The sequence below is a fragment of the Antennarius striatus genome, chromosome 18, assembly GCF_040054535.1.
Source record: "Antennarius striatus isolate MH-2024 chromosome 18, ASM4005453v1, whole genome shotgun sequence".
In the NCBI taxonomy this organism is placed as follows: Eukaryota; Metazoa; Chordata; class Actinopteri; order Lophiiformes; family Antennariidae; genus Antennarius; species Antennarius striatus.
The window spans coordinates 17,255,684-17,280,767 of NC_090793.1; the positions used below are offsets into that span (position 1 = coordinate 17,255,684).

At 38.4% G+C, this 25,084-nt stretch overlaps 1 protein-coding gene across 7 annotated transcripts in view; it reads left to right on the forward strand.

The window, feature by feature from the left end:
• The window catches only part of LOC137612748 (disks large-associated protein 1-like), a 50,599-nt gene extending 28,468 nt beyond the window's left edge, over nucleotides 1–22,131 (forward strand). For 5 of the 7 annotated variants that reach the window (XM_068341431.1, XM_068341429.1, XM_068341428.1 and 2 more), the window contains exons 3-16: nucleotides 7,903–8,117; nucleotides 9,670–9,865; nucleotides 10,026–10,305; nucleotides 11,462–11,586; nucleotides 12,240–12,365; nucleotides 12,582–12,734; nucleotides 13,109–13,191; nucleotides 13,746–13,791; nucleotides 14,103–14,384; nucleotides 14,511–14,643; nucleotides 14,982–15,073; nucleotides 15,931–16,083; nucleotides 17,074–17,166; nucleotides 17,505–22,131. In XM_068341431.1, coding sequence (XP_068197532.1) covers nucleotides 7,903–8,117; nucleotides 9,670–9,865; nucleotides 10,026–10,305; nucleotides 11,462–11,586; nucleotides 12,240–12,365; nucleotides 12,582–12,734; nucleotides 13,109–13,191; nucleotides 13,746–13,791; nucleotides 14,103–14,384; nucleotides 14,511–14,643; nucleotides 14,982–15,073; nucleotides 15,931–16,083; nucleotides 17,074–17,166; nucleotides 17,505–17,729 — 2,202 coding nt within the window. In that variant the 3' untranslated portion in view covers nucleotides 17,730–22,131. Of the gene's footprint in view, nucleotides 1–7,902; nucleotides 8,118–9,669; nucleotides 9,866–10,025; nucleotides 10,306–11,461; nucleotides 11,587–12,239; nucleotides 12,366–12,581; nucleotides 12,735–13,108; nucleotides 13,192–13,745; nucleotides 13,792–14,102; nucleotides 14,385–14,510; nucleotides 14,644–14,981; nucleotides 15,074–15,930; nucleotides 16,084–17,068; nucleotides 17,251–17,504 lie in introns of those variants that run through there. The other 2 variants (XR_011038870.1, XM_068341433.1) reach the window with 2 other exon arrangements.
• The last annotated feature ends 2,953 nt before the right edge of the window (nucleotides 22,132–25,084 follow it).

A 25,084-nucleotide genomic window follows, 5' to 3' on the forward strand; every position in this document is an offset into this window, starting at 1 on the left:
GCTCAGATGAGAGCTGGAAGTCTACCGTTACCTGACAAAGTATCTCTATACACCGGAGTCTTATCAATCCCTCTGCTGTCAGTTCCCAGGTATTTTAATAAGATGTATGGAGGTTTATATATTAAAATTATTTTATAGATATAATAGTTTTTTTATAGTTATATAAGTTAATTTAAACTAATCTAATGTTCACAAAGTAATAGGGACCAAACAATTTTCACAACTGTTTAATTGTTCAGTTTATGAAATGAAAATGTGTCATTCACAAATTTATGAGCTTCGAATGATGAATTTCTAATTGTAATTTAATTAACTGTATTAATCCCTTAAGGGAAATTAAAAATCCACTCTACACACAGGTTAGTAGGTACATGCATATATATTGTGTACAGGGCCATAACATACACACAAAGGGGCCTGTGGGCCTGCAGGTGGGGGGGAGGTAGAGCAGCAGGCAGCTCCTTCATGGTTTCATACTTTCTCCAACAGTTATTTAGTTTTAAAAAACTTTTATAGTCTCAAAGAAATATGGGATTGGTGTTAATCTGTTAACCTCTACCCTTATGTAAAGTTCAGATGTGAACTGTTTGATGCACATTCAGAAGTAATAGTGACGTTCTGTAGTGCGTCCACAGCCTTAGAGGGAACATTGCTAATACCCCCAAGACCCCCACTGATTCATCCTGCCTCTTCTTCACCAGTATCCCCTTTTCTCCACTCACTAAACTTACTTCAACCCACCTTCACCTCCTCTGCTTCCTCTTAGTTTGGCAAGTCTTCTTATTCCTTCTCCTCTTCCTCCTCTTTACTCCTTTTGAGTTGAAGAAAGAAGTAAGTGCAGTACCAGTAGCAGCCTTACTCTCTGAATGCTAGGTAACGGCATGAATTCATGAATATCGACAACCTTTCTCTTTCGTAGATGTCCTTTTCATTTTTAGCCATGTTTCCTTTACTATCAGTTATCTTACTTTTTCTCACTGTTTTGTTTTTGTGGTCTGATGTTGTGCTGTGTTGTTCCATTTTTGGCTACATATAGGATAAATATTTGCTATCAGCTTGTTGTTCTTTTCTTTTTTTTTTAATTAAATGAGGGAATCTGTATTCAATGCATTCAATACTTGTTTCAGATCTTTTTAAAATTTACATCAAATGATGAAAAGAATAAAAATTCTCACATCTACAGAACAGTAAACAAAAAAAAAATTTATTTCTTCAAAAAACGTATGTACAATAGAGATTTGAAAGATGGTCAAATAATGAAGGCAGTTTATTCTAATGCATAATTACCTGCAGTACTCTCAGCACCAGCTGGGATTGTTAAATTGTATGTGCTTGTGCAATGCTTGTATAGGTTGGATGTTCTTGGTACTTGGTAGCATGACACATTACAGAATTGACACGCGTGAAACTTTATATGACCAAATATCTACAAATTTCCTTCCGGCTTTCTTCATGGCTTCAAGAGGCACCAAAAAATCAAATATTACGTGTGGTTGGACTAGTCAGCCATCACCATGGTAACCAGTGAAATCAAAAGGATTATTGAAAAATTGGTCTTTTCTCAGATTTTGACACTTGGATATTTGACTGCATTTCCTCCAGTGACACCACATTGGTCAGTGGGATGGATGTGATACTCCAAATCCATTCAATGTATGAAATGTATGTGACTGTATGTGAGAGAAACCTTTTTGGATCGACCACCATTCCAAGTAATATAATTAATCATTTCAACCACCTGCATCCCTTCTGTTATTAGAATGATAATTTCATCTCCTGGCCTACCAGGAGTCATACGCCATTAAATAGGAATGTACCAAACATGGACACTCAAAAGTAATGTTAGTGTCAATGTGAAAGACTGCCTTTATGTGTGTTGTATTTTAGATTGCACCCAAATTGTTTTAGAAATATTTTTCATCAACATAACAAAACGGTTGGGGTTTTGTTTTGTTTTTTGGGGGGGGGCTTCATTTATTGCTTCATCCCAGTCTAACAGGCTTGGAAAACACTTTGCAGAAATGATGCTTTATATCGTGATGTCCTCAAATTACTGCTGTTTGTTGTCCGTTTGTGAAATTATGCAGGCCACCATGTCAAGTCTCTGTTTTGGTTAATTCAGCATTGCTTGCCAAGAGCCTGTGTCTCCAGTATGCATCATAAATTAGTACAGTGCCCCTTATAAAAAAAAAAAAACATTCAGTTTCCCTTCAGAATCAAAATTTCATTTTGCAGTGGATTGGGAGAAAGGATCACATCAAGGTTTTTCCACTTTCAAACTGAAGAACAATTTTTTGACTTTTTCTTTAATTTCTGAAAGAATAAGAAGTCCAACATAATGAGGTATCTAAGAAAGCAATGAACTACTGAAATAAATACAAATGTGGATCTAAATGCCTGGCTTGCAACCAATCCTGTAGTTGTTGTTACAAGGCTATGAGTCTGTTTGTGCTGAAAGCTTGAATGGGGTAAAGTAGGGTCTTTGTGGTGGGATGTGCTATACTGAATGAAACATTCACATTGGAAATAAATATGAGACAAAATGATTGAGCAATGGCAGCTGGTCCTGTGGGCACTTCAGATTAACCCTTTCACCAGCAGAGGAAACCGCGTCAGTGGGTGAATTTCTTCCTGTTATCTGAAAGACAGACCACGATTCCTTTGAACCCTAACATTCCTTTTAGTGTAGGAGGAGCATTGTGGGAGCCATACAAATTTACCTCCAGCAGCTGCTGCTGTTCTTACTTCTTGCCAAACTGTCAGAAACAGATTCCATAAGGGGGCACGAGGACCTGACATTTTCTCATGGGACCTGTCCTCAGAGCTCCACACCAATGCAGCTCAATTGAGAGTCAGCAAAGACTGCAAGAATTGTCAGCTCTGTCACTGTTGCCCTGTTTTTCTCACTCTGAGCACATGTGACACATGAGAAAGAGTCTGGAGACTCTGTGGTGAATATTATTCTGGCAGTAACATCATCCAGCAGGACTGGGAGACATATCCTTCAAAGGTCCACAGATCTCCATGTCATAGCCAACCAGACATTGACTACTGTTAAGGGGGAATGGAATCCTCAAAGCAAACCGTATTCCAATGCCTGTAATTTCAATTTTTCCTTTGATTTTAAATGTATGTTTGAACCCAGCTTCCATTAGATTCATGATTTTTGTTGCCATTGAATTTACGTCATTTTTTTTCTCAAAAAATTATACAATGCACATCAGTAAAAAAATTTCCTCCTAAATAATTTGTTCATCAGGATCTGATGTGCGATTTAAATGTTCTCTACATGTTTTTGAGCAGTGTATATTGACAACTCAGATTCTGGATGTACTTCTGAGCTGAACACATCATTATACCTTTTTTTTTTTACTAAATAGGTCATTTGTGAGTGACTTCTGAACCACCTTAAAAGCAGATGTCATGTCGACCTGACATTTTGTCGTGTTGATTTACTTTGTCTTTCACAAACACATTTTTTTTCTTACAACCAGACTTGCTCTATACAATATACACTACTAGTGTATATTGTGACAGTCACTCCTAATCTAAAAACTGAAAGACCTTTCTTTTATGGAAGTGATCAGATGGTGGCCACACTAACCTATTATTCTTTTCTTTTTCTGAAATCACATATAGCAATATATAACAGTCATTCATTAGTTAAACTGAGGGTTTGTGTCTCAAATCTCTACAGACTTTGTGGAGATTTGAGACTGTTGCGCCTTAAGTGTGTAGTTAAGATGGTGTGTTTTCAATTTTCAAAGTTCACTATTTTAGCAACAGAATGAAAATATTTAACAATCACTTGTTAGCTAGACTCAAAAAACGCACTTACTTTGACTGAAAATCCTCCACTCTAGAGAAATTCTGGCCCTTAGATAACTGACGTTGCCTCAGATGAGGGGTTTATGGCAGGTATCTTATCTAATGTGGTTTTGTGACTGACAATGACTGACTCAGATTGTAGGCATGACAACTCCCTTTAGTCTTCTGAGTGGTCAAACACTGAAAGTTTCTTTATGTGTTTCCTGCTATCAAAGAAAACTTTCATATCAGACAACTGGAGAATAAAAAAATAAATTCCAAAATGAGTATATTTTTAAAATGTTAGTTTGTTCGAGTGGACAATAACATAGATACACTTTTGTGAAGTGTATTTTAAATACACTAAAAATTATTTTGTAGGAATTGTTCATTTAGCTACAGATTACAGAAGTGTGTGGATTTGATTCTTGTAAACCACACATTCAGATGTACCTTCAGAAATAGTTTTCGGAGCTCTAAATGACGGTCAGGGAATTCAGAAGCTAAAAATGAAAAGAGAAAACCCTTTTGTATCAGAATAGACATCATTGACGGAGGTTAACAGATCCAAGCAGCACATTAGAGCTATCTCTCTGGCTGTACACGCTCAACCTGCAAATTATCATCTCCAGCAACGCAACAGCACAGCTGCTGGCTGCACGGTTAGAGTACCTGTTATTTCTAGAGCTGCTGCCTTATACCAGCAAATCAGGCGAGTGTTGTCAAGGAAACAATCTACAGGCTGCTTTACGAATTACACAGCAAATGTGATGGGCATACTGTATATATGCTCAAATATGAGTCATGGTCATGTTAAGAAACAGGCAGATCGAGGTGGTTAAAATGGCAAAAGGCGTGAGGTCTCAACCTGCAGCGTATATAATAATGTAAAACAGATTGCAGTCTTTCACTGTTCTTCATCCGTCACAGTGGAACTGCAGAACGTTTGAGCTGCAGCGGAAGAAGCCTCTGCGTGGGTGAGAGGCGCTGCTGATGCTACCGCAGCTGGTCCTTTCTCCACATTCTCCTTTTATAGCCAAACTGCTCATTTGTGTTTCTTTGACGTCATACAGATACACACACACACACACACACACACACACACACACACACACACAGGATGAATTCCAACAAATCCATCCATCTTTCTCACTGTGATTTATGTTTTATTAGTGGACTAATTCTCCTGTCTGTTTCTCTGGTTTTGTTTGTTAATTTCTTACACCTCACTCAGTATGAAAGTGATAAGCATGTAAGTTAAAAAAAAAAAAAACGAGAGAGAAAAATGGAATCACTCCACCTGGCTCAATGTTCATACTAAAAATATGTAGCTACCGGTAATTAAATAATTAACTGGTCTCTATCCCAGTCAGAAACTAGGAGCTGCACATATTTATATCAGAATCTAAGTCAGAATCTATCATTGAGCTTCAATTCAACTGCTTTGTTGAGACCAGCAAACTACAGATGTAACTTTAAAATTGATCATTTATCAGTGGTGTTGCCATGGAAACTAACCCCTCCCCTCAACAAAGAATGATGGAAAGAATGAAAATTTAGCATAACCCCCCTGGAGCACATCCCTGGATGCATTACAAGGCCTTGTGCAGAGCAGCTGAAAGATGTTTCTGGAGACACCTTGAACATCTCGTGGCTCCGTGATGTATCGAAGGGTAACCTGCCTCTCGCCAGCGGTCAGCTGGGACAGGTTCCAGCAACACCCGTGACAAGCAATACATTCAGACCCGTTCCCCTGCAAACTGGGATCCACAACAATTTCCATATAGAAGCACTCAGTCCTCAAAGGATCCCATCTTCATCACATCTGGAGATGAAGAACATCCACACCAGGATCATCATCGACAGCTGCACAGCTTTGAATACAGTGACAAAGATCAGGATGCTACAGGTGGACATTGGGACCTGAAACTGGTTCCTCAACTTCCTGACACAACTGGTAGCAGATACTCAGCATTACCACCAGACTCAGCACCAGTCACATCGTCTATTGCACCGACTGTTTATGGTACCACGTCAGAGAGTCAACAACATTACATTCCCAGGGGTTCACTTTGCTGTTAACCTGACCTCCTCTACAAAACACTGCAGGAGTCATCAAAAAAGCACTGGCTCCACTTACGCTTCCCACCGTCCACAGGGGCACCTTTGACAAGATTGACTTATTGCTTCACCTCCTGGTTCAGGAGCTCTAAGGCCTATGAACAACCTCACTTTTTCTTTCTAACAGAACTCTGCCAGCATTTGATTTGTGAAATATTAATGAAAAAGAACCACCAATGAAAAATGGAAGCAGTCCCATCCAGGATGTTAAGGAGGACGTGGAGAGAAATAACAAATTTTTATAACAGTGGTCATGGTTATTGTGTCGCAGCCATATTGAAAAGAGCTTTATTACTGCCTTTTCTTCCATCTTTATTTAATTTATTTAAATAATTAATTTATTAACACTAATATTCTTGCTATTTTCAAATTATTACAGTAAATTCCTTCATATATTAACAAAAGGGTGTATGCGTGTGTGTGTCTGTGTGTGTGCATGTGTGTGTGTGTATGTGTTATACTAGCAATAAAAATGTATTTACCACATATTGCATGACAGTTATATAACTGTTATTAAATTAGTTCTCATGTCACTTGAAAGGACAAACAGTCCTTCCTGTCCTGTCGGTCTATTTATCCACCCTAATGCACATACTGTATGTGCTGTTCCTCTGCTCTGATTCCTCCTGTGGAGTGCCGTTCTCCAGGATGCATTTCTCTAGCACTGTTTATTTTAAAAGCAACAAAATAGCATTTCTCTATATCACCTTAATAACTCAGTTTATCAGTGTTATTACTCATAGAAAAACATATTGGAAGGAAGTCCTTTAGTTACCGTTACTGGCAAAAAAAAATTTTAAATCTCGTTTCTCAAAACGTTGATCAGTAATGCCTGAGCATCATTTTCATTGTATCGGAATAGAAGTCACAAACACAGATATATCCTAAATTAACTACCACAAGCTGCTATTATCACCATCCAGGTTCATATAATGAAATCATTATGGTGACGCAGACATCCCACTGATAAATCCTGACCTGCATCACAGCTACATAAAAATCCTTTTCAGAAGTGAAGTGCTTTTATATTTTGTTTAGTTTTGCTGCCAAGGTACTCTCTGCATGGAAACATTTAGAATGATTGAAAACAGACCCTCATGAATCTTTTTTCTTTTAATTAAAAAACACAAAACAGACTTGATGTCACCTGGAAAGTCCATATTGTTGGACATAATTTACAAGGGAGGATAGCCTACAGGAACTGGTGTACTTGTGGTGAAATATCACCACAATTTATAAATGCATCAATATTTAAAGCCTCTTCCAGGTGCAAATGGAAACTTTTTAATAGGAATTCCTTTTTCGTAATGTAAACTGGGCTCTGTGGGATTAAGGTTACTAGGCTTGTGGACAAACAAATGATGAGCTACAAGCTGTAAAGTCTGTCCATTGATCCATTGTTATTGGACTTTTTTTGTGTGTCAGTGTTTTGAAAGATGTCTCATATTTCCACACATGTATAAAACACATGACGGTCTTTTTTTTTGTCTATAATTTATTTTGGTGAATGTGTTTTTATTATTGCTGTGCCAACAATCTATTTCTATTACAAAACTATAGCATGATGTCTTGTAGGAACCTTCAAGTTTGATTAGTTCAGACATGGGCCACATAAGACACTCTACTCTGCTGACACAGTCAATTGATCTGACTTCTGAACAACAGATGTATCAATTAGCCTATGAAATTCTGTGACCAGCCCAGGCAGAGCTATTCATCTCCTGTTACACGCTCATTAGTCAAGACATCGCCCTGCAGTCGTATGGAGGCTGTTAGAGATGCAACTATGTGAGAGTAACTTCTAAGCCCAGTCTGTGTCTTTGGATCTTAGACTTTGCTCTGTATTGTGAAACATATTAGCAGCTTAATATACCATCAGGACTGTTCATCAGCAAGTTTGGTGGCTTGGACTGAGTCAGCAGTGGGCCGGATCATCCTGGCAGTGTTTATCTATTCTCTCTGCTCCATTGTCAGGTACCTCAGGATGAGTGGAGTGGCTTCTCCCCTTTGGGAAAGGAAGACGACATCCCTTGTCGGAGGATGCGGAGTGGCAGTTATGTCAAAGCTATGGCTGAGGATGACAGTGGAGACTCTGATGGGAGTCCGAAACCCTCCCCCAAGGTCCAGGCTCGTCGTGCCAGCTACTTGAAAGCCACTCAGCCATCTCTGACTGAAATGACAACTCTACAGTAAGATATCACCATCTCTGTCTCGTCCTGACTTCGTTTTAATAAAGTTAATCTCAGCCCAGAATCTGGACGCTCAAAATAGTTGTTTATCTTTTTCACTTTGTACTTACTCAATGTAAAATTTTATAAAAAATGGAAAGTTGATTTTTCTATGACACATCTTGCTTGTCTAATACAATGTACATTTTGGCAGGACACTTTTAGTGCATATAAATATAATAACATTGACTTCTGAGCTGAGGTAACTCTTATAGGTTGATGGTCGGCCCGCTGAGCATAAATCACAAACAGTTGAACATTCATATTTAATACAATCTTAAAAAGACATGAAACATTTATTTTTATGTGCCAGCCACATTGTGGAAAATGTCCTCATTAAGCTTCAGAACCATGGATAAGGGCCGATCACAGCAACATGGACAATTTAGCAAAATGCTAAAGGTCTGTAAAATGTAACATGGACACCCCATATATTAAGATTTCATCCTGGCTCTCATTAAATATCAGACTATATGAATAGTCTGCACTGTTGTCAGACTTTATGTGGTCTTTTTGTCATTTCTCTTGGTGCATTTCATCCTTTTATCCACATCTCTGTGAATTTCTGAGCAGAGAACGAAGCCACGTCTGGTCCATTAACACTGACGAAAAGCAGACTGTTCAATGTGGACACAGTCATTCTGTTGCACACATCAGCAAGGATGTGATTCAGCATGGGTAGAGATGTATAAAATGAATATAGCCAAACTTTTCAAAACTACACAGACGAACAACACATTAAAAGTCTAGAAAGAAAGGCCATCATCACAGCCCTGTACTCAAATGTACATTCAAATGTAACAAAATTTTAGATAAGCATTGACAACCACTGATGAATTCAGTATACAATGAACTGTGTTGTAGTAAGAACATGCATAACACCCAGGTAATGCAGGGGTCACATCTTTCTGTTTAGGTCTGGGGGCAGGTGTTGCACTTGTGTTTTGCTGCCCCCTAGTGTTTGTTACTAATGAGCGTTCGTTGCTGTGTGGATATTTCACTCGGTTCTTCATTACAGTTATAGGGTTGATTTAAGTGTGCAGAGTAAAAACTACCTGAAAATCTTTTATAGCTTGTGTTACAAATATTTGTGACTTTTTTGTTGTGAGACACTAATAATAATACTTATAATTATAATTATAAGACGAAGATTTTTGAAACCATGTTTTTTCATAAAAGTCGAAATACAAGATATTTACGTTGACACAAAATCCAAAAGAGATTCAGCAAACAGAAGAAGAAAAAGAAGAATACTGTATTTGAAATGCCAGGATCCAGTCTGAGTAGATTGTGAGACAAAACATCAAATCATGTGAAATTCCTTACATTATGCTGTTAGCTAAAATAGCGTTTTTGGGGGAGTTTTTTATTTTTTTGTGGATTTAATTTATCAAACTGTGGATTGTTCAGACATGGTGAATGAATTCAGCAGCTGTGACACGTGACCACTGCTCTGACTGAATGAATTTTAATGGTGAACTGTATAACTCTGCATCTCTGTCGTTCCTCTCAGGATTTCCACAGAACACTCACCCAAACTGCAGATCAGGAGCCACAGTTACCTCCGTGCAGTGAGTGAGGTTTCAATCAATAGAAGCATGGATACCCTGGACCCCAAAACCCTCCTTGACCCTAAGTCATTGCTGTCCTCACCCCAATACCGCTCAAGAAATGAAAGCTACATGAGGGCCATGAGCACCATCAGTCAGGTCAGTTGTCCAAATGCCTTTATTTTTATATTTTGGCATATAATGTAAGTCCCATCCAGTCATGTCACAGCAGATTGGATGAGACAGATTCAATCTTTCTTTTCTTTTTTCTTCCCTGTGTTTGCTGCTCTTTCTTACCCCCCATCTGAACCTCCACTAGATGAGCGAGGTGGAGGTAAATGGGCAGATTGAGCAAGTATGTGAACAGGTTTATAGTGAGATGCAGTCACAAGCCATGGACCCTGGAATGGACAGTATGGACACCATGGACACTCTGCCTATGCCGGGGTGTTTTCGGATGCGCAGCCATAGCTACGTGAGGGCAATCGATCAAGGTTGTGCTGGAGAGGACGAAAGAGAGGGAGGGAGACTGCTGCTGCTGCCATCCTCCCCACCACGAACATCTGCCACCACTGTAAGAACCATCCAGAGCAGCACAGGTAGGAACGGCCCAGCTTGAGTGTGTTTTTGTGTTTGTTTCTACTTTGAATGTCATACCAAGTTTAAAATCACAGTATTTGACACCAAAAATGAACCAATCTGGTTACCACCTGGATTGACTAGAAAGCCTATGACTCAAGACGACACACATGGATTGGAATGTCTGGAACTATACAAGATCAACAGGACACACCTTCATCAAGTACAGGTAGTCCTCAACATACGAACACAATTGGTTTCAAGAGGTTGTTCATAAGTTGAATTGTTCGTAAGTTGTTATTTAATCATTTTCAACCTATAATCACCATTTTAGGCCATTTAAATGCCATTACTACTCAAGATACGGAAATACTATTACCTTAGACTTATCAGAAACAATAACAAGAAATACGTAATTTGTACCCTCCGGAGTACAAATGGCATAGTCGGTATTACTGAGACACGCACTGCCGTTATAAGACTGGAAAATTTGGCCGAGAGCGTGGAGCTGGGAATTGGCAGTAACGCTAAAAATTTCACCTACCTGAAACTGTTGGGGAACTGGGGTCAAAATGATGCTTCATGATAGTTTGCAAGGAGGACAGAGACTCTTTGGCAAACAAATTGGCACAGTGTCTGTAACGGGTCTGCTCTCACGTAATCAGATGCAGAATCCCTTCACTGTGTAAAGCCCTCACGTAGCCAGGAGGTGTGTTCTGATTCATTTCCTTATTAAAAAGAAAATATTGTCCCACTAAGTAGGAGGAGATGATGGAATGCTATGATCGTGATGCTGGTAATGTATGCCATCAATCAATTTGATGTCACTAGACGAGCATCTCCACCATCAGAAATCCACCTCTATGCTTCACGATGGGATCTATTGATGGAGAAGTCAGCTGTTTCCTGTTTTGGAAATTTAAGTCCCTTGACACTCTATATCAGTACACTATTGTAGATAAGTGTATTTAAATGTACTAGTTTTCTTTAAGTGACAGGCATGCCCTCGGAAAGAATTTCAATTTATTCATTTTTTAAACAGATAATATTTGTTGAGTAGAGTCCTATCATTAAAATAAACCGATGCTGTAGCTGGTGCCGTGGTGTCTAATTGGTCAGCTCACACAGAAAGTTTCTTCTGCCTTTTAATTTCTGTGTCTCTCTCATTCTTTGCAGTTTCATCTTGCATCACCACCTATAAGAAAAACCCACCACCAGTGCCACCCCGAACGTCCACCTGCTCCACAACCTCCAAGCCCTACATCTCCATCACAGCCCAGAGCAGTACAGAATCAGCACAGGTATCGCATTGCTGATTATGCACCATTTTGATATTCCTTTCAACACATCAGAACATCTTTGTAACCGCAGGGTAGAACTCCCTGAGGTTTTATTCAATTTCATGTAAAAAAACACACTCCAAAATGTAGGAATTTGTATGAAAATTTTCTTGAAGGTTGAATCCAATGTAACAGGACTTTTTTTTTTTGAAGACCTTTTCACCTTTCGTCCAAGAGTTTTTGTCTATCTAAACTGACCAATTGTGACAAACAACTCATTCTGGTTTCCTGGTTGGCTTTCTGTCGTTTGTAATGGGAGCACCTGGGCCTGATGTCAACCTGATGCCGCCCAAGCTATGCAACTTGGGCGGCAGTGGCTCGATTCCCGCTCCCCCTCAAAAACACCCGGAGTGTGAGCTGACAATGGGAGGTGTGAGCACTGCCGAGGCGCCCTTGAGCAAGGCACCGTCCCCCTCACAAGCTGCTCATTTGGGGCGCACCAAGAACGAGCTGCCCACCACCCTACCTCTCATTGCATGCTTACAGGCTTCCTTGTGTGTGGTTGTGTGTATTACAGTATTACATGGGCCTGTACACACTAATTTTGTTAAATTCCTTTCGAGGATTATAACTGTATAACTGATAAATGTTCCATGTTTTCTATAACTAACCAGGATGCGTACATGGAAGAAGAGGGACCCAGAGGAGACATGACCATCCAGTCAGGACTCAGTAACTCAACAGAAAGCATTGATAGCATGAAGGCCTTGACAGCTGCCATAGAAGCAGCTAATGCACAGGTTAGTCTTTTTCTTGTTCGTTTATCCAGGTTCATCATAAAAAGATCAAATTCTAATGCTGTAATTAGTTGTTTTCCTTGTTACTGGCACCTAAAATTATGTTTAGTTATTTTATTTAAAATTTTTATATTATGTTGTATTTATATTAAAGTATTTTGTAAAAACTCATTCACTGCTTTTATGCAAACTACATGTCCTTTCATTTTTGCTCTGTAGATCCATGGCCCAGCCAGTCAACATGTCAGTAACAGCACTATGATAGTCAGCAGCCCGGCCCCATCAGTGTTGAACAGGAGATCACTTGATCATCAAGACGACTACAGGAAGGACGTTCTCAGGAAGGGCAAATGTCTCTCTATAGGCATCCAGGTATTCATTCAGACAGCGCATTATTTGACACATACAGTAAATTCAGTCCTACGGATCGGCGATTTGGGGATCGCTGTTGTTTCACAGCAGAAAGTTGGTTTCTCTGTCTTCTGTGTGGCCTTGTGATGTAACTCACTCGTACCCTTCCTATTGCCTGATATGTATTCCTGCTTACATATCAAGATTACGTCCACTTATCACTAATACTTGTACTAAGCTTTAAAGACCAGCTGTTCAAATAATTTAGCCAGTGTTATCCGTCTCGTGGTGTAACTATTAACTGTATCTGTTGGAATTTAACATGTAAATTATCCTTTTTTTATATCAATAGAAAATATTAAGCCCCAAAAAATTATGCTACCTGTCTGCTATAGGTGGATGGACCAGAGGAGATTCCAAATCAAGATGACCCATCCAAATTCACCTCTGTAGGTGTACAAGTGGAAGATGACAGAGGGTCAGTCACTCATTTTCTCCACTTTTTCTTTTCACTGTTGTTTGCATTCACTTAGAACCCAGGATCTCTTCCATACAGTTTTGTCACAGTGTTAATTTTACACCAACACAAATTCAAATAAACAATCTTTTCTACTAACACTAGTTTTACAGATAGAATACAGATATGTTCCTCTATCTAGTCCCTCACATCTCAAACAGGCAGGCTACACCCAGCTCCAGAATTCATTCTCTCTCTCCATCTCTTCTGGTCCTTTAGTTCTGGTGTATTTACACTCTACAAGTGGTGGGGTGTGTAGTTTACTTTGAGGATACTATCCTCTGCAGCTAAACATCACATAGACCAAAACCATGTCATTGCCAAATAAACCCAAACAATTCAAGTGGGTTGGAACAGACGCCCCCTCAGATTCCAGAGCAGCTGCCTTGAACTAAATGCTCAAGGCAGCTACCCTTGATACCGCACGCACACACACACACTAATACACAGACAAACACACACACATACACACATTCTCCCATGCGTTCATACTTACTCTACGTGTCCCTCTTCAGGTATCGTCGTTTCCAGCGCTCTAACAGTGTGACAGCGGCCGTACAGGTACAATGTTCCCACGACTATGTTACTGACGTCCTCAGTTTCTATTTATTTCTTCCTCTAAGATTTCTTTTTCATGTTTCTTCACTCTTGATCTATATGAATTTCTCTAAGAAAATTTTGATGAAACCGTTTGAAGAAAAAAAAAACTGTGTACAGGTGTATGCCACAGTAAAGATAGAACCTCTTGAAATGTGTTATATGTGTGAGAACACAGAGTCTGTGACTACAACCTGTTTTGGAATGGAATCTATTCCAAGTTTTTAAAATTGAGGCTCAAACAATTACTGAGATTTATTTATCATTACATCTAGGCTGATTTGGATATGCCAGATTTTCTGGACACCGCTCTGGACTCCCCAGACACTGACATGGATGTCATGCCATCTGGTGCCATATCCCGACAATACTCTTGTGATGCCACCACCTCCACTGTCAGCATCCAGGGCTCAGGGAACCACTACCATGCCTGTGCCTCCGATGAATACGAGGATGTGGGCTTCGACCCGTCCATCCTCCCCCCTCCGGACCCATGGATAGACAGTATATCAGATGACCCCCTAGATGTCAACTTCAACAGCTCAGCCATTCTGGAGGTACGTGGTTGCAGATTGGTTATATATAAAGTCTCTTGTACGTATCCTTAGCATTGTTTAATTGTAGTAGAAGAACAAAATGCTCCTGCAGGTGTGTGTCTAAATGTCCTGAGCTCTGACTGGCAGGTGGTGCAGCGGTCGGTGTGTCAGAGAGACGGACGCTGGTTTCTGAAGCTGCTGCGGGCGGAGACCGACCGTATGGACGGATGGTGTCGACAGATAGAGCTAGACCAGAGAGAGAACGCCCTTTCTGAAGATAGTATGGCTTTGTGTTTGTATCCGTCTTGTGTACTTGTATTCGTTTTTGTATAGTATTTGTACAGCACAATCATTTCAATAAGGTAATGAGTCAAAGACAGTGAGACTGGCTGACTGACGGACTGACTTGTTTCTGTCAAATCTGGAAAAAAATATTTAAGACAAAGAATTGTGTTTAATTTTTTCCCAGAATTAAACAAAAGTGAACTTAAGAGGGAGGTTAAATCCAGATCAACCAAATGCAGCAAATGGGAAAGCACGGCCCCTGGAAATCACCCATAAAAAAATGTGATTTCAACTGCATTGTAATAATTTTTATATTTTTTTCTAACTGTCCAGTCCTTGGGAAGATGAGGAGTGCTGTAGGAAGTGCTCAGCTGCTAATATCCCAGAAGTTTCAACAGTTCAAGGAGCTTTGTGAGGAGAATCTGGTGAGTGTGAACCTCATCTACACTCCTCTATCCAGCTCACATGGGCTGCACGGCAAGACATCAACATAAATTTGTGTTGCTGTCACTCCTGAAGTCCATTGTCGTTACATTGGCTCACCTCCATCATCTCATTTTGCCAAATAATAATGAAAGGCCCCTTGTTGAAGAATGTGGATACACCAGTGTTTCATGTGGATGAAATTATGTTTTAGCTCCAAAGGCGCACTTCCTGTTGCCAGCAGGTGGGGCTGTCACTGTAACTGCAGAGTGATGTCGATGCCTTCAAAATGTGACTCAATCCAGAATATAAATTCAAGATGCAATTATTGCACCATGGGTTAACTTTGTTCTTTTGGGCAAATGTATCAAATTAATGTATTGCATCACCATGGAAACCCCTTTTGTGACTTTTTATCTGCAAATACTGACATGATTCGAAATTGACTAGATAAAATCTGTAGAAGGACGATTTTAAAAACGAGACTGGAAAATTCAACATCAACTGCTTCCTGTTATGTTTAAGAGGTTTTAATAAACATTTTTATAGATTGTAATATGACATTTGTACACATATATAATATGTTATTTCCTGTTGCCACTAGGTGGCACTGTGACTATGGTCTCTGGTTGGATTGTGGCAACCAATTATGCAATAATGGTGTATAACATACTGTAAAATCTGTGAAGTGTGCCCAGTTCTGAATACAACTCGAATTTTTATTTTCTAATGTATTTGCTATTTTATATTTTTTGCAGCACACATTCAGAAGCTCAAAAGTCTGAGCTGATGAGTTTGAACTTGAATTTATTTTTGTTTCTGACCTTCACCTTTAAAACTGTGCTTTTACATTTACAAGAACCCAAAAGCCCACCCCCGTCCCGTGGCTTCAGACCTGGCTGGTTTCTGGGATATGCTCCAGCTGTCAATCGAGAACATAAGCCTCAAGTTTGATGAGCTTCACCAGCTCAGAGCCAACAATTGGAGACCCTTGGATCCCCCTGAGAGAAAGGTACACCCACAAGCTTTCAACTTTCACTACAGGGTATCTGTTAACAAGTGAGACTGTGCCTATTGGTATGCTTTAACTTTTATTTTGATATAATTTGACACAAATGGCTTTTGCTGATAATAAAAAGTGATGTTCTAATTATTTCAACTGTCAAATTGCTTTTTTTCCTCATTAAATTTACTCTAAAACTGCTTTTTCTTTCCCCGAATCTTCAGAGATAAGTACGGCTCTGAATTCTTACTTTCTTTAACATTCTCGTAATGCCAGCTTTTCCTTTCCCTGTATACATTCTTTTGTTCTGTCTTTTTGCAAACATCTCATAACAGATTGAAGAAATTCACTTTTATCGCAATCTGTTTTTGTACAGCCTCTGACAGGTGTTCCTTCATTATTCTTTTGTTGTCCTTTACAGATATTATGAAGGTGAAACAATTGTTATGATTCTGTGCCAAAGAGACAGGAATTGTACGAGGAATGACCCTCACTATTTTATATTTTATTTTAAATAGCAAACAACAGGAATTCAATTCAGAATAATTAATGAATTTAAAACTTTCAAATCATTTTAAAAAATTGTACCTAAATCTAAGTGTGACTGAATTAATTTATACCCAACCCATAAATGTGCATTTGATCTTCAGAAAAAATAACCTTAACCGTAGCCCCACTCACAAACACACACACACACACACACACTGACACTCACAAAGCCAACATTTAACTGAAATCTGCTTCCTATTTGTGTATAAAACCTGCATACAAACAGAATTTGATGATGACAGAACTTATTAATTCAGTCTGTTCTCTCTGTGTAAGTTAACAGCGGTTTTTGTGCTGTTCTTCCATTTGCATACTTTAAGTGTATCTGTAAATCTTTCTGAATGTCTTGTATCTGTTGCGACATTGTATATAAAGACTGTATTTGTTTCCTCATTTGCTCTCATTGTTGCCTTTTTTCTTTCTTGTGTTTTTTTTGTGTTGACAGTTCAGGTGCTTGCAAACAGCCATCTATCAATCAGCATAGCTGCAAATCCAGCAGCACCACAGGACCTTGACACAACTGGGCCTCTGTGGATCCATCATGTCTGTCTTTCCATCCATCTCTCCATGCTTTGTTCCTCACTTTCTCACGCACTACAAATGCATTTACAGTGTGTGGTATCAGAAGAAAACATATTCATGACATGCTTATGTATGTAAAAACATGAGAATTAGAGGTAAATATGACCAAATGTGTCAAAACAGCAATAAATAGACTGCAATATCAGTAAACCAATATTAGAAGGACGTGGAATAATAAGTGAAGAAAGAGTCTGGCATAACCTGTGGTGCGGTTTGTTAGAAATGTGGAGGATGAAATATGAAGAAAGTATAATAATCCCCCCCCCACCTCCCACCTCCCAACCATTCTCTCCCAACAGGAGAGACGACTCTCACCTTCAGTGCCAAAAAAGCCACCAAAGGGCCCGCACCATCACCCTCCTCTGGCTAGAGACCGATCTCTGGAGAGCTCAGAGAGGCAGAGGCTGGAGGCCAGGAAACGCCTGATGGCGGCAAAGAGAGCCGCGTCCGTACGGCAGAACTCGGCCACAGAGAGCGCCGACAGCATCGAGATCTACATACCGGAGGCTCAGACCAGACTATGAGGAAGCTATTTGGGATGCACACAGGCCTGACATGCAGACACACACCATATACATTACAAACAAAAAGAGGTATGGTTGTCCAAGCCACATTACACCTATAAACCAAATAGGTCATATTATCTGAACAACTTAAACAAGAAACACTTCATATGCTGGAGTAATATTGTGGTTCTGGTAACTTGATCAGATCCAATCTCATTGTCATCATTCCTTCTCCTTTACATCTTCCACCTATCAGCTGCAGTGCAGGATAAATTACTGCCACAGCTGTTATTTTTATACCAATATATTCATTGTCATTAAGTTAATTCAATTCATACTAGTACCGAATCATAAAATAAGTTGTAGGACGGTACTTTCCCAGAAGAGCATCTAGACTGACTATTCTACTGTGAGTCATGACAATATGAACAAGAGCGATGACGACATCCATTCTGCAGCTGTGTTTTTCTCTATTTTTACTATTGATCAACGATTTTATTAAGAATTGAAGTCACATTTACTAAATTTTTTTGAAGGTGATTTTTATGATAAATCATGTTTTATTTTATAAACAAGTTACGGTAGGTACATAGGGTATTTCATTTGAGACTAAATTTAACACCATGCTGAAAATGTCCTCTCTGGTTCAGACTTTCACACCTGCTTTTCCTGTCAAAAATAGGCCTGTTTGCACTTGTAAGTACACCCAGTATGACATCACGCAGGCCTGCATTGGAAAACAGCTTCATCTCAGCAAATAAGGCTCAAGTAAACGAACAAACAAAATCTTTCTCAATACTCACAGCAGCTAAAAAAGTCAGCTCAGGATTTCCAGCATATGACAACAACAAAAAAATCAGCATGGGAATAAAATTCAGGACAGTTTTCATTTCGTATTAGTTAATTGAAATAAGCACAATTAAATGTGAATTAACAACTGAAATAATTAAGATAGGAAGGACCTGTGGATGATGATGTTATTTAGCAACGAATTATTATGAATTATTGAGAAATGGGAAGTAGAAAAAGACAATATTTTCTAGAAATGTATACACATATTATAGACAAAAATTCTATAATGACATGCATTTATTGAGTGAAAAAAATCTAGAAAGGAAAACCACTATTACTTTAATAATGATAATAGTGTAGTTGAGCCTTCCACTGACACACTTGCTACTGATGTCACTTAGACACATACTATATATCTGGAATGATGGAATTTGCGTTCAACTTCTTACCATGACTCATTTTCACAATCAGACACAACTCTAGTTATGTGAAAGTGATTCTTCAGTGAGGTGATGGACAATCATACACTCCTAATTATAAACAGCGTGGTTAATGTGTGTTACATGCACACTGGTGTTCATTCCCACACACACTGAAAACAAGTTCTTTCAGGTCTGTTGTATAAACTGCTGGCTGTTGTAATACATCTTCTGCCCCCGGAGAAGACAACACCACGATCACTGTTTACCTTTCATCTTCCTCTCTGGCTCCACATTTCATCAGTTTTTATTAAACACAGGCCCTTCACATAATGACCAACAGTTGTTTCCTTCGTCTTTGGTGAACCCTCTCAAAAAGCAGGATAATATTGTAGGAAAGCCATGTATTTTCATAGTTTTGTATGGCTTACTTTGAATGTGTTTTCATTTTTGACTGTGAACATGTTTTATATCATACTGTCCCAGAGCTTTATAAGTTTATAAGTAGAGTTTCATTTTAAGTTTATGTTGCTTAGAAATCCATCAAGTGAATGGTAACATTCTGATTCTATTTGACACTAAATTTGGGACTTGAATTGCTTTGCGTGTATTTTCTTTTTGCACTGTTCCGCTATGGATACCCCACTTTGAGCAGCGTAACTGTAACAGCCAGCCAACACATAAAAGTATGATAAAAATATAATAGGAAACATTATAATTTATAAAAAATCAATGATGTGACTACCAGGCAGGAAGAATCAATGGGTTAGCTAATCCCAATCTGAAACATAATCCAACCATGCATGTCTGATAGGATATATCAACCTCAGGTGGCTGTTTTTAATTGCGTCTCCCACATTTATGCAAATGAAAAGCCACATTGGAGTACCTCTTTCATAATAATAAATACATGAACAAAAAGCACACTTATTATTGAGTTTAAACATATCATTTTTATATATGAAGGTAATCCCCACAAATAAATACCAAGAATTAATCAAAACCGCTCTTTGTTACTGCAAGGCTTTACGGGACCTTCTGACCAGACTACTAAGGAGACAGTCCAGACTCATCATGTGCCATATTTGAAGTTGTTGGTCCAGACACGGTGGTGTCAGGAAAAATACACTCCTGCCAGTGTTTATGGTGACAACTCCTTGTTTTACTGATATGTTAAAAAAAAAAAAAAGCATATTGATTCACATTTCTCTGAGGATGATGATATGTTGTGAATGAAAGTTCAGTACGCTGTATTTATTTTCTTCTCTTGTAAAGATGCCAGGTGCGTGTGTGTGTGTGTGTGTGTGTGTGTGTGTGTGTGTGTGTGTGTGTGTGTGTGTGTGTGTGTGTGTGTGTGTGTGTGTGTGTGTGTGTGTGTGTGTGTGTGTGTGTGTGTGTGTGTGTGTGTGCTTTTGAAGCAAGACGTCATTTTGTACAGAAGCTGATTACCTCTATGTTAAAGATGACAGTGACAGTGAGCCATAATCAATGTTCAGTCCCCCTCTTATCAAGATGAAAGGGTCGTACAGATGTGACAGGTTTGTTTGTACCTTGACATTTACAACATTTACTGAAACATCCTTTAGTGTTCCAGTAGCAAAGCTTACCGTCTGTTTGAGAGAAACAGTCTAACAGGAATAAAAGTATGGAAATAGGATCTGCACATCTGTCATGCTGTGTAGCCTCTAAGGAAAGCCTTGATGTTTGTCTTCATCCCATTAGCACAGACCCCCTGGGTGTCAGTTTGAGATGCTAAGTGCTAGCTAGGGAATGGCCAAAAATAATAGCAGTGGTGTCAGGAAGGACATCACCATAGAAGATCAATGTATCCCAAAATGAAACAAGGCTGCTTCAAAATTCATTTTTCATCAGCTTCATTGTTAAAAAGAAATAAAGTCTAAATTGTTTAACTTTCATGTATGAAAATGCATAACATTTGACAAATATTTAAGAAAGCTATTAAAATAAATAATTTTATCTCCACAACAGCTGGATCATTATGAATATCATTATATAGATATAGAAGATAAAGATATAGATATATAGATAGATGTGTACTTTACATTTTATCACTGAATGAAACTGTATATTTTATTAAATCTGCCCTTAATTAATAAAATTTGTTAAAATTAAGACCAAAATGATGTCATGGTTATGTAAAACTGAAAGGATATATTATACAATCATATGATTCTACATTTGATAAAAGATTTATGAGTTAATTTAGTATTTATTCTAGCATCACAACATAAAGACTTCATTTCATCAGTCCCCACAGATACATTTATAGGGAAACATTTGGTAGTAATGAGCAGAGCCTTATGTAGAGCCTACAGACAGACTTAAAAAGCCAAACTGACAGGCGTTAATGAGGATTGAGGAAGATGAGTAGAAGCAAGTCATGAACATGATGCCTGAACTAGGTCACTGAATTGGCTCAGTTTTTTGTATTATATGTGAAACAAATCAAATATATTCTGCTTTATTATCATAATGCCAGTTTAATGTCTCCCAAGTAGAATATTCATACTTTTTGGCACTATCTATGCATCGGTGAACATGAAACAGCATTTTAAATAACAATTTTTTTCCCCTGGCAGTCCTGTTCTTTATCAGCAGACAACCTGGGTGTAACACTGTTAGACTGTAAAACTCATGTATGCTTGAGTTGGCTGTGTGTGCTATTTGTCCTCTGGAAAAGAGGGGCAATGTAGTTTATAAAATCAGGGTCTCCCAGATGTGGTCATTTGTGACTCCAAAGCGTGTGTTGTGTGAGGATGTATGTGTTATGAAGTTTGCAAGTGTGTGTGTGTTATGTAAGTTTTACCATACTGGAATATGCACTGTGGGTGTGTGAGGTCTCTATACAGTAATGTGCTTCCTCAGTCCCTTTTTCTATGTCAGGTCTTTCCTCGGTATGGTCTAGTAGCCTCCATTCATACCTTCAGGTGTCTTGTGTTTGTACAGACAATGGTTCCGGTTTTTTCATAATGCATGCAGACACAATATTAGTACTTAAAAATTGATATATCAGTTGAAAACATGTATTTGATTTATTTATGCTCTTATATATTGTTTTTTAAACTATGAGATTCTGTTTAAGTGGTCATGTTCTTCTGATTCTCTGTTTTATTTTAAGGAGATGATTATATGTCCATATTTATCGATATTCCATAATAAAATTAGATATCAAGTCTTTTTCCATGGCTGATTTCTTTAACTGGTTTTGAACTTCCTGTCTGGATGGATTATGCACTGAAGGACTTTATATTAAGACACTGATTGGTATCATTTGGTTCACATCAAGGATTGACATTTATGATCCCACAATATCTAAGGCAAACCTAAGTCACGTCAGGTAGGAGTCACTTTTGTGTTTGTATGACACATTTTAAAAACGTCTAGGGTTTTGGGGGGTTTTTTTTGCTTGCTTGGCTTTTGTGTGTGCAAATTTCACCCTGTAGATATCAAAGATGGTTCTCAACAGTTTGCATAATCTCCACAGGACTACGAAAACTGTTCAGAAACCGTGGCTTATATCAATGTCAAACTTAATAAAGATGACTGCTATGATACCAAAACCTATCCCACTTTGAAAACCTATCCCTTTTTGAAAAACAATATATTAAAAGAAATCTGTTGCCACCTCCGACTCGCTGCAGTCTCCGACAAATTTACATATACTGTATCTCAAAGTCATTTCGCGGACACAAAAAATCAAATTAAACATGGATCACTCTTTCTTTGGTGAGAAATAGATATTTGTTCAAATAAAAAGTAGCATACTCGTCTGTTGATATGAGTCCCTGACGTCTGTCCATGCCCTCCCTGCTGCCTGCATGTGGCAGGATTCCCAGGCCTCCCTGGTGGTGACACAGCAGGTTGTGTGCTGCTGACCTGCTTTCATTAATGCTTGTGATGTATTTTTTTATCTGACATATTTCTTCATAGCAGGCCATTTTCTATGTGAAAACATAACCCTTGTTTCAAATTATTTGTAATAATCTTCATAAAATATAATTTTATCCTGGAGTACTTCACATCAGAATAACCAAACTTTTATAGCCTTGGTTGACTTTATTAAAACTTTGTTTTCCAGTATTGTGACCTTTAAATCTCGTCATATGTTGAGAACTTGACTGTGTTGTTCATCCTATGTGTTCTTGGTGTGTTTTGGAAAACCTGCAACAAACAGATAGGTTGTTATTTATCTATTTTAAAAATACTTTAAGGCTTTATTGGGGCTGAAGAAGGAGTAAATCTGGTATTTGATACCAAATCCCTAGAGTGAAGCTATGACTATGCCTGCTAAACCTGATTACAAGAGAATGCCAGTGCACTGGATGCTAGATAAGTATATATAATGTATTTACTACACAAGCATTGTGCTTGATACTATTATTTTATTCATAAAATTTAAAAATATTAAAATTATTTTGAAATATTGCACAAACCTCAGGGATAACAAGCTACTGTTGTCATTTCAGTAGTATCCCTAAAGCCAGGAATCAGAATCAGCTTCAGAATCACAATAGGAATCTGAATGAGTTTTCTTGGTTAACTTTGTGCACACAAACAAGGAATTTTACTTGTTTAACTTGTTTAACAGTTTTACTTGTTTAAAAGTACAAGGAGTTGGGACTTTTAATCTTAAAAATTGAATAAAAATAAAAACCACAGCAAATAATGTATTGGTACTATAGCATAAATTGTGCAATAAATATGTATTCAAGTCATTGTTTTGTGTTACAAAGGTCCATTCTGTGTTGGTTTAGTCCATCAGAGTAACAGCCCAGGGAGATGTCCCCGTGTCGGGTGGTTTTACTGGAAAGGGTTCTGTAAGGCCAACCAGAGGGGAGCAGATTGAAGAGGATGTGATCACAATGTGAGTTCTGTCAGAACCAATGATCCACTCTGCAGACCTCATTAGATAGAGGACAGAGGACACACTGTATTATGATGTGTAGGAGATGACCAGCAGCTCCTGAGGTAAGTAGAATTTATTTAGCTGTCACAGGAATTACAGCCTTTGCTGGGCCTTCATCAAGACAGTGTCTGTGTGAGAAGGACATTCACCTCAGATCGTAAGAAGGGGCAATCCCCAAAACAGGACTCCCTCCACTCCCTCCCAAAACATGCAATTGGAATTTTGGTGATTGACTTTATTTAATATTGGCAAATGCAAATTATTCTTTACCCCCCCCCCCCTTTTTCTCTCTGTGTATGTGTGTGTGTGTTTTATTTCAACTGGTTCACTCTCGATGTGGGTCACCACACAAATTCATCCCTACCCTACCACCACCCCCTCTGAACTATGTGCAGCATTATGGTTAAAACGCCTCCAGAGTGGAAACCGTTTCTCCTTCATAGTGTGGAAATATAGTGGAAAAAACTTAATGGCTATGATATAAATTCACAGAAAGGTCCAAAAACTAAACATCCCATTGTAGGTGAGGGTGTTATTTAAAAGCTGAGGGTAGCATCTTCTCTAGAATTACAACAAATTATCTGTATGATTAAATGGATTTCAAGTAAATCCCTACTTAACTTCCCTTAAGTAGCCCAAACACAAAAGTTTGGGAAGGGTCGAACATGGAAACAAGTTGTTGCATTAAGGCTCAGTGAGTCCCTTTAATTTGTTTTAGTCATCCAGATGGATAATGCCCCGCAGCCAGAGATTAAGGGGATTAAAACAGAATCACTGTGTGGGGGATTAGCCCCAGCTCTAATTCCATATATTTGTCTCCTACAGTTCACTTTCTGGATTAGTTTTTCCCAGTCAGTCTTGGACATGGAAGATGCACCAATGAGGAATGTAAAATCCCACGCCACAGATATGTCATATATTTTCATACAACAGAATCTAATAAAGAAAATTTATCCTTTTGAAATTTATAGGTTTAAGTCTGTGGTTATGAAGGGAAATTATGATCACAAGACTGTAGGCAGTTCTTACATATATAATTATGTTTATATATGTGTATATTTTTAATTTATATTTGCATGTACAGCTCTGAAAAAAACAAGAGACCACATCAAAATGATTCATTTTTTATGATTTTACTATTTGTAGGTATGTGTTTGAGTAAAATAAACTTTTTTTTCTTTCTTTTTCCTACAGCCAACAGTTTTTCCAAATTCCAAAGAAAAATATTAGCATTT